This window comes from Dryas octopetala, chromosome 1 (genome assembly GCF_963921425.1).
Source record: "Dryas octopetala chromosome 1, drDryOcto1.1, whole genome shotgun sequence".
Taxonomy (NCBI): Eukaryota; Viridiplantae; Streptophyta; class Magnoliopsida; order Rosales; family Rosaceae; genus Dryas; species Dryas octopetala.
The window spans coordinates 12,722,024-12,732,031 of record NC_141366.1 but is presented as its reverse complement, the minus strand read 5'-3'; the positions used below and the strand labels follow the sequence as shown (position 1 = coordinate 12,732,031).

Here is a 10,008-nt window from a genome sequence, read left to right as displayed (position 1 = left end):
TTAAGCATACCCACAATATCCAGACTCACATTTAACCCCAGAAGAGCACTTTGTATTACACTTGCCACAGTGATTCTCATTGTCAGCAATGTCAGTGCAAGTTCCATGGCAGCAACGCTGTCCAAACTTGCACTTATGCCCACATTTCGCGCAGTTATTCCTGTCTCCAAGAACATTGCGGCAGTGTTTCTTGCAGCAGTGGAGAATGCTGGTCCCGTTGTTTGCCGAAACCCCATTGCAAATGTTGTACTTGATGGGATCACAATGTGTGCCTTTTTTTATGATGACATTGGCCAAGAACCTGCTTTTTGATCTGAAATTTGGAATGGGAGTGTCCACCACATACTCTTCGAATTCGTCACCGTCATCTTCGACCTCGGATGACAAGGCCATTTGGTAGTGCAATGCCAGGAGTAGAGGTACCATCATAAGGGAGAGAATGGTAGTGAGCTTGAGCAAGTATTTGGCCATTCTCTCAAAAATGGGGTTTTTGCCCACAAGAGTGTAAAGCAGGGGAAGAGGTGGGTATTTTATGCTGCAAGCTAGTTCTCATAAATATCATATTAATTAAACATATTAAAAGTTGAGTTGTATTATTATATTAAAAGTGTGAAAAGGAATGAGAATAAGCCAATTAGGCTGAGTTTTAATTAAATGAGTTAAGCATTAGTGATTAGGGGATTTGATTCGGTGAAGCACATGAATGTACTTGACTAAAGAGGTTAGCTTCCTAATTCCCCGCCATTGGAAGAGCTAGCCCTGGATTCCTTCTCTTATATGGCACCCCCAAATTAGGCTCACATGTATTAAGTGTTAGATATATATTCAACTATGAATTTCACTTGTTTAATAATACAGAGGTATTGCTTAGAGATCTGTTGTGCTTGTAGCATTGGGATTCTCATGCCTTATGTAATCACACCATCTTGTAAGATTCCGAGATTTTTCAATACAGCAGTCATGCCACATGTATGGTGCAACCTCTAATTATAACATCATGATATGTGCTTTTATTTTAAGTTTACAGTTTTTTAAAACAAATGTAGCAAATTGTTCTATAACACTAGATGGTCGTACCATACAAGTGGTAAGGCTGTCATATTCAAGATTTTTTTTTCCCTTTTGAATAGTAATATGGATACCAAAGTATATACATCCCAAAAATTATTAATTAACAAAAAATAAGTCATTCAATAAAACATGTATTGTCCTAGATAATTACTACAAGCTAGCTCATACACATACAATCCATGCCTAGTATGATGAGAATTGAAAGCAAAAAGAGAGAATGTAGCATTTAAGAAGTGAAAGTAAATTAATTGAAAAATGAGAATAAACATATCTATCAATTAGAAGATAAATAAATTACATAGTTATTGGGGTAACCTAATTGGAAGAGCCGTATAATTGCCCATGAGAAATTTACACATTTACCACCCAAATTTTTTTTTTTTTCACTAATTGTCATATAGATTTTGCTTTGTGTAACAATGTCACACCTACCATTAATTCCGTCTATTTTTTTGTTGAATTAAAATGTGGTTTCAGCAAATCATATATAGGACTTTCAAAAAAAAAAAAATGCACATTTACCATCCAAATTATAGGGGGTGTGCATCACCCAAACAAAATTTTTTTTTTTACTAATTGCCATCCACACTTTGTACCGGGTAGCAATGCAGCACCTACGTGACATTTTCTGTTAAATCATAACATATTTTTACCAAATTTCATGTTAAATCATAACATATTGGCGTTAATTGCTACGTAGGTGCCATATTGCTATGCGGCACAAAGTGTGAAAGGCAAATACTAAATTTTTTTTGTTTGAGTGTTAATTGCACACACCCCTATGGGGTGCTAAATGTGCAAATTTCTAAAGGATAGTAAACAATAACAGGCTCAATTGGCTAGTACGGTGCTCTAAGACGGATATTGGAGCTAATTGCTTTGGTTGTTCATTAGACGCAAAGTGACCAATACACAAGTGCAGGGGATCTTCTTTTTCGGCGGAAACTGCGTTAAAGTGACAAGTAGGTCACGTTACCCACAAGTAAATCTCAGTATGTTGTGGAGATTGTTGTTGACGTGTCAAGTTCTGCTTGGTCGATCCAAGGTTTTGTCAATCTGCATAACAAATCAGGACCGCAATGTCTAAAGGGTTGACCACTCTCGTGCAATCTTTGCCCATTATTTTGCTGACCAAACCAAACCGAGATTACGCGTGTTGAACCCATTAGCATTTGACAGTTCTCCTTCCTTTGGGGCCTTGGGCTACTAGATCATTTGCATGTGACACTACTAGCACTTACCTATCACACTTATTTTTTAAACAAAAATGTACAATTATTAATTATTTATCTATATTCTTATTAAAAAGTCTCTTGTATTAGAGAATTGTCTGGTGAGTGTATGTTTATAATTTGACTAATTCTTTTGCGGAAATGATACTTGAAGAAAAATCTAAATAATGGATGGTTTGAATTATAATATCACACTAGAATTTTAGTAATGCGGTCCCTACTTCTTTTTTTTTTTTTTTTTTTTTTTTTTTTTCAAATGAGAGCAATTGCTTCAAACCTGACTCATGGTACTTGCAATCATGACGATTGATCAATAGAGATACTTGATCCAAGTTAAGTGCATGTAGGTACTATGGCCAAGCTTTAACCTCCACAACGATTACGGATCATCATAGGCATGTTATGTGATACTCTTGAATTCTATATTGAATATACTCTAGAGTGCTCTCGATTATAGGATACTAAAGTAAGGCCTAAAAGTTTGAATGACAACTCTAACTAATCATTTTGGAGGAGGTTTTGGGTTGTTACAAAATTTACAAATGGTGTTAGAGCAATCTAACTTTGGGCTATGTGTATTATTAAGTTATCGTTATAATGCCTTCTTATTCTTATTAATTTGGTGAATAAAAGGCAGCTTCAGCATCACGTATTAGAAAAGACATGTCATTTTATATATGCTTGATGTGATATGTGTGATATCCCTAAACCCCACATCAGTTATGCACTGAAAAGATCTACGACACTTAAGTAAGGCCTGAAAATCCAAATTTCATTCCCAAGAACCATAATATTCTTGGCATGCTATGAGTGATATCCTAACATAAGGTGACTTTACTACTACTCATGTGTCTTGAATCTTCATGTTGGAAGTTACATACAAAATCCCTGTTAGTCCGGAAGCTTTTCTTTATTTTGTTGCTTGTAACTTTTACAATCATGTATAATGTATTTCATGCTTTCCATAAATCCCTCTGTTTCTGTTGCTTTTATTTTTTTATTTTTTATTTTTATGGATCAACTAGGCCCAGGTTTCTGAAACAGCCCATCTCCTCACCCAGGCCCAACCCAACCTACGAAAACCCCATTAACTTGGGCCCCCTTGGCCCAAAATTCAACAGCTTCGTCTCTCAAAATTCAAATTCAAAAACCCCCAACCTTTCTCACTTTCACTCTCCTTCCCGCTCTCACTGCAATGGCCACCACCCCCGCCACCACAGACGCCTTCCACACAACACCAACCAAAACGCCATCTGGAAAATCCCACTCTCGAAAGCACCCCCACTCCAATTACACCGCCGCAAACGACATGTCGTCGTCCAACACCAAGTCCCGCTTCGAGGCCTACAATCGCCTCCAAGCAGCCACCGTGGCCTTCGGCGAGAAGCTCCCGATCCCTGAGATCGTTGCCCTCGGCGGCCAGTCCGACGGTAAGAGCTCCCTCCTCGAAGCCCTCCTCGGGTTCCGCTTCAATGTCCGCGAGGTCGAGATGGGCACACGAAGACCTCTCATTCTCCAAATGGTCCACGACCCCACTGCTCTCGAGCCTCGCTGCCGTTTCCAGGTCTTCCTCTTTTCTCTGCGATTCATAGTAATTTTTTCTTTAATTTATTTCGCATTTTTTGGTGTTAGGCTGCTGGCCATTTTTAGGGTTTATATTACTGTGTTCTGTTTGGGTGCTGAGAAATTTGAGTAAATTGATGATGATGGTGATGTGAATTTGAGTTTTAATGGTTTCTGTGGACTTCTAAGGTTTTGAAGATTAGGAAGTATATGCAAAGAAGGAAAATGAATACATTTGGAACTCTTTTTTTGTTTCTGTGAAATTGGGGAAATGAATTATGATGGACTTTTATTGTGGTTCTTGTTGTGAGTTTTAGCACATGGAACACGGACATGCGAAAGCAGAAAAAAAAATGTTAAAAATATTGGGTAGGAACCGTAGGACGGTTTCAGAAATGTGTTCATTTTGCCCCACTTTTTTGTAGTGCCCTCAGTCTTCCTACTTTAAATTCACACAATATACTCATTGTTAGAGTGTTTAAAACAGGAGGAGGATTCTGAAGATTATGGAAGTCCTGTTGTTTTGCCATCTGCCATTGCAGATATTATAAAGTCCCGAACCGAGTCACTTTTGAAGAAAACTAAAACTGCAGTTTCTTCCAAGCCAATTGTGATGAGAGCAGAATATGCACATTGTCCTAATCTCACCATTATCGATACTCCGGGCTTTGTTCTTAAGGTGGGTTTAGGTTTCAGATATTGCAATGTAAGGAGAACCTGAAATATTGTGGTTTGTTTTAAGGATCTGAAATATTGTTGGCAGGCAAAGAAAGGAGAACCTGAAAAGACGCCTGATGAAATTCTTTCGATGGTGAAGTCATTGGCTAGTCCTCCCCATCGTATTCTCTTGTTCCTTCAACAGAGTAGTGTGGAGTGGTGCTCATCCTTATGGTTGGATTCTATTCGTGAAATTGATCCAACATTTAGACGGACAATAATTGTTGTCTCCAAATTTGATAATCGTCTTAAGGTATGAATGTATGATAGTTCCTGTCTAAATCTTCAATAACCACATTTATGGTTTGGTAAATAATGTTAGTGAAAAATGGGAATTAATTTTTTAGGTAATAATTCACTAAAGAAACTTGTTTTCATGGCATGGTACAATGTGAATGGGCTTGGTTGAAGTAAATTTTATGTTTGAAATATGCAGGAGTTTAGTGACCGGTGGGAAGTGGATCGCTATTTGAGCGCAAGTGGTTACCTTGGAGATAACACTCACCCATACTTTGTAGCGCTGCCAAAGGACAGGAATACTATTTCAAATGATGAATTTCGTAGGCAAATATCTCAGGTAGACTCAGAAGTCCTCCGTCATCTGCGTGAGGGTGTCAAGGGAGGATTTGATGAAGAAAAATTCAGGCCTTATATTGGTTTTGGCTCTCTGAGAGAATATTTAGAGTCTGAACTGCAGAAAAGATACAAAGAAGCTGCACCAGCAACTCTTGCTTTGCTTGAGCAGCGCTGCAGTGAAGTCAGCACTGAACTAGCCAGAATGGACACGAAAATACAGGCCACCTCAGATGTTGCTCAGCTAAGGAGAGCTGCTATGTTGTATGCAGCTTCTATAAGCAATCATGTGGTGGGTAGTCTCCGCGAAATTTTTACTTGATTTTCAGTTTATAACTAATCTTTTTGTTACATGAAATTTTTAATAATGTATGAACTTCAATAATATTTCTGATAATCCACGATGCAGTAATGCTTATGCAATATCTTAGAAAAGTAATCTAATCTCTTTCTAATTTTGAGAATTTTTTTAGCTTAGAGTTATAATTTGATTAAAGTTCCCTGTTATTGATTCATGTCAAAGGGAGCTTTGATTGATGGAGCAGCAGATCCTGCCCCTGAGCAATGGGGGAAGACAACTGTGGAGGAACAGTCAGAAAGTGGTATTGGGGGTTGGCCTGCTGTTATAGCAGATATACAGCCTCCCAATGCTACTCTTCGACTCTATGGAGGAGCGGCATTTGAAAGGGTGATGCATGAATTTCACTGTGCTGCATATTCCATTGAATGCCCTCCAGTGTCCAGGGAGAAGGTATATACTACTAAAGCAATTTAGCCAGGAAATTTTTGTTTTGATGATTTGTAGACTGGTAAGTTCCTAATTCTCCTTCTAACAGGTGGCAAATATACTACTAGCCCATGCTAGCCGAGGCGGGGGTAGAGGAATAACAGAGGCAGCTGCAGAGATTGCACGTGCTGCTGCCCGATCATGGCTTGCTCCTCTTCTTGACACTGCTTGTGATCGGCTTGCTTTTGTTTTGGGAAACCTCTTTGAGCTTGCTCTTGAACGAAATCGCAACCGTGACTCAGAATGTAAGAAGCTATGTAACCCTCTGTTCCCAGTTTTTTTCCTTTTAGATAGTTTTCTTCCATTTATCCCTGACCCCAAAGAGTTGTGAACCAGCATTAGTTGAACTTTTGAGTAGAGTTTCTTTTCCTTCTTTTAGTTGAGCTTGAATTGTGTTACTGTTTTCCCTTTCAGCTTATGGTACTTAGTAGGTGACATCAAATGTTTTACCATTCAGAAACTGAAATATGCATTAATAGATAGGGAATGCGTACACATGTGAAAACTAGTTAAGAAAATTAATGTTTGATGTAGTTGAGTGTTCACTGTGTTTTTGGCTTCATGCAATAACACTGGTTATATTGGTGGGGGGTTCTTTTCCTTCCTTTTTTTGACGTGTTCTTTGTGTTCTCTGTGTTTGGAATATAAAATAAATTTAGTTCATAATGTTTGATTGAAATCTATTTAATATTTATGCAGTATTTCTCTTTTTCAATGGTGTTTGTAGTATTTATTTCTGATTATAAAACCATGGGCTGTTTGTTCACTGTGTAGATGGTAGGAAATCAGGAAATATGGATGGGTATATTGGCTTTCATGCTGCTCTAAGGCAGGCCTACAGTCGCTTTATAAAGGATCTTGCTAAACAGTGCAAGCAACTAGTTCGGCACCACCTTGATTCAGTTACAAGCCCATATTCGTTGGTTTGTTATGAGAATGACTTTCAAGGAGGTTTTGGCTCCAGTGCAGCATCTTTTTCCAAATTAAACCAGTCATCAGTCAATTCATTTTTACTTGAATTATCTGATGTCGCGATGAAAGATCAGGAGAATATACCTCCAGAAAAGAATGTCCAGCAAACTACTCCTGGAAAAGGTACAGAAGCTAGAGATGCTCTTCGAGAAAGCCAAATGACTGTGCCTGAGACCCCATCACCTGATCAGCCATGTGAGGGTGGTGGGAAGAAGGATCTTGGAAATGGCATTGATGTTGGAGCAAGAAAGCGGACATCAAGAATGACAGGCAATAACAGAAACTGTGACAACAATATAAGAGCACAAAATGGTGGTGGTCTTTTGTTTGGAAATGGTGATGGTGTTTTAAGGTCAGGCTCGGCTTATACAGAAATCTGTTCATCAGCTGCACAGCATTTTGCACGGATCCGTGAAGTCCTTGTTGAGAAAAGTGTGGCATCAGCTTTGAATTCTGGATTCTTAACCCCTTGGTGAGTCTTTTATGCTTAATTTACAGCTCCACAAGCTCAGGAACACCCTAATTTGAAGAATCATAATGAATTGTGTTATCCATGCAGTCGGGATCGGCTTGTGCTAGCACTTGGTTTGGACTTGTTTGCTGTGAACGATGACAAGTTCATGGACATGTTTGTGGTTCCTGGTGCAATTGATGTACTGCAGACTGAGCGGCAGTCACTTCAGAAGCGTCAAAAGATACTCCAATCTTGCTTGAATGAATTTAAAACTGTTGCTCGTGCTCTTTGATGTTTCGTTTATTTGCCTCATGTGTTCAACATACGTGTCACTTCACTTGTAAAAATATGTTGTATTCTCTTCAATTTTTCTCCTGAATATTACATTCTCTAAATCGGAATTCTCATTAAATTAAATCAAAGAGATGAAAGTGAAGACTATGCTACTTGGGACCAAAAACAATACACTGAAAATGATATTTTTCTCTTATACATATATAATAATTTGACTAAAAAGACCCAAAAGACAACAACAAAGAAGAAAGTCTAAAAGTAAAGGGAAGACAGCTATGATGTCTGCACTCAATGGAACTGTTCATGAACCTGTGAGTCGGATGTGACTATGTGAGTGGTCCCCCAACCTTCCATGTTCCATCCCCAAATGTCCCTAATTTCAGGGACCTAATCAGACAAGATTAAATTACTATTTACTATCACATTTACTATAACAACCTTCTTGCAGGTTGTAATTACTTCTCAGTGCTCACCATCCCACATAAACTTATTGCAGCCTGTTGTCACTTTTAATGACTGCTCATCATGTTGGACTTTCTAATAAAAACTTATTATTATTATTATTATTATTATATGGATAAATTATACTGTTTGCTTAGGTGAAAATTTTTGTTGGCAGATTAAAATTCTTTTCGGTAGACATACACACTTGACAAATACAAGTTGCTATATATGGTCAGCAATATACAAATTGTGAAAAGGACTGTATGTTTATCAATACACTACCTCAAAGCATTTTGGTCCCAGTTTTGACATGGTTCATGTGACATGGTCCCAGTTTTATTAGCACAAAGAATTAAGAAAATTTATTATATTCCAACCTTGTATTTTCTGAAGTAATTGACCTCTTAAAAATGGGTTAGTCAAATTACTCTTGAATGGAAGTACCATGTGTTTATTCTGTGTAGAAAAAATGAAAATTGGGTGTCTATTCCCTTAAATTGATCTATGTACTATAAGAAGTACCTCTGTCTCATGACTCTCATCCTTAGATACCAATTGTAAGGGTGCAAGTATTCTCAATCTCAAGGAGCTGGACAAACAGGGATTTAAATTTTTTTGATAGTAAATGCTTGCAGGACTCAGTAAGCAGTTGGATATATCTTCCAACAATAATGTTGCTGAAGTAATGACTCTTTGTGAGGTGTTGAAAATTTTGTATAAATAAATAGAAAGTTAAATAAATAAGTTATCTCATGCAAAATACAAAACTCTCTCTTATACAAAACGGTTTTGCAATACTCTCATTTTTTTTACTAGAGAGTTTGATCCATCATTATAAATGACCATTATAAAGTATTTGAAGTTCAATTGGTCCATTAAAAAACATTCAAACAACCTTTTAGGTTCATGAAAAATGTATAGTTAGATGCATCAAGTATATCAATGATCTAGGAAAGTCACGTGCATACATAAAGGAACCTTTGGGACTTGAAGAATATCTCTTATCACACGTTTAAATAGTGGAGGAGATTGGGATAATGAATTATGAATAGAATTTGTCAAAAATTTGGTTCTAATTAAAAAAAGAAAAACCAAAAATTAATTTTCTTTTATCATAAAGTTGGAAATTTTGATTTTCCTCCAAATAGAAGAATTCTTTTACTTTTAAGAAAAAAAATTTAAAAAATCCAAGTTTTTTTAAATATGTGTCCATATTATCCATAAGGACTGCGGCTGACCTATTATTATCATTGCCAAAGAACAATTAAATTACCAATGCGAGGAAGCATGTGGGTCATGCACATCTCTCTCTCTCTCTCTCTCTCTCTCTCTCTCTCTCTCTCTCTCTCTCTCTCTCTCTCTCTCTCTCTCTCTCTCTCTCTCTCTCATTGATTATAGAATAAAGAATGAAGATTCCAAGTGTTAGTCAAGGTACTACTCCCTCACTTCTCAATCCAAATGTTCAAGTCCAACCAAAACACTCACCCACCACCACACTTTCTACGTGCTTTCTTCAACAATTAATTCCATCCATTCTCTTATACTACATGCATTGCTTCTTTTATTTTTAATTCGGGGAAGAGTTAGAACAAGAGTCAAAATTTTGGACATGAACGTTAATATAAAATGCACTACTATATATAGCTACAAGCCCCACAATTATGTATGTATTGCTGTTAGCCCATCATTTATATATATGCAGCGAAATTGGTTTGAGGGAGATTTACATAAGAGGACAAATTAAGAGGCTTAATTAAGCATTAGGCAATCTAACAAGGGAGATTTTTTCCCCAACGCCTTTATTTTAAATTCGACGTTTTGTAATTGTTACTCAGTCGACACAAACGACACTTTTAGAAAAACCAAGGAATTATTGGCAAAAAATTTATTTTATATTTAGC

The 10,008-nt window shown here is 37.2% G+C and overlaps 2 protein-coding genes across 3 annotated transcripts; one reads left to right on the top strand and one right to left on the bottom strand.

The window, feature by feature from the left end:
• Positions 1-471, bottom strand: GRI (Stigma-specific Stig1 family protein). Its single transcript, XM_086230125.1, has one exon. The coding sequence runs from the start codon at positions 469-471 to the stop codon at positions 1-3; it is 471 nt and encodes a 156-aa protein (XP_086086251.1).
• Positions 472-3,498: 3,027 nt separating this feature from the next.
• DRP5A (Dynamin related protein 5A) lies at positions 3,499-7,661 on the top strand. 2 transcript variants are annotated; one of them, XM_086229765.1, is made up of 8 exons: positions 3,499-3,867; positions 4,354-4,545; positions 4,630-4,836; positions 5,020-5,448; positions 5,680-5,907; positions 5,993-6,188; positions 6,718-7,387; positions 7,475-7,661. In XM_086229765.1, exons 1-8 carry the CDS (start codon positions 3,499-3,501, stop codon positions 7,659-7,661), a joined length of 2,478 nt encoding a protein of 825 aa, XP_086085891.1. The 2 variants fall into 2 exon arrangements, with proteins under 2 accessions (XP_086085891.1, XP_086085892.1); XM_086229766.1 differs by having other exon boundaries at positions 4,630-4,840; positions 5,012-5,448.
• Positions 7,662-10,008: the final 2,347 nt, after the last annotated feature.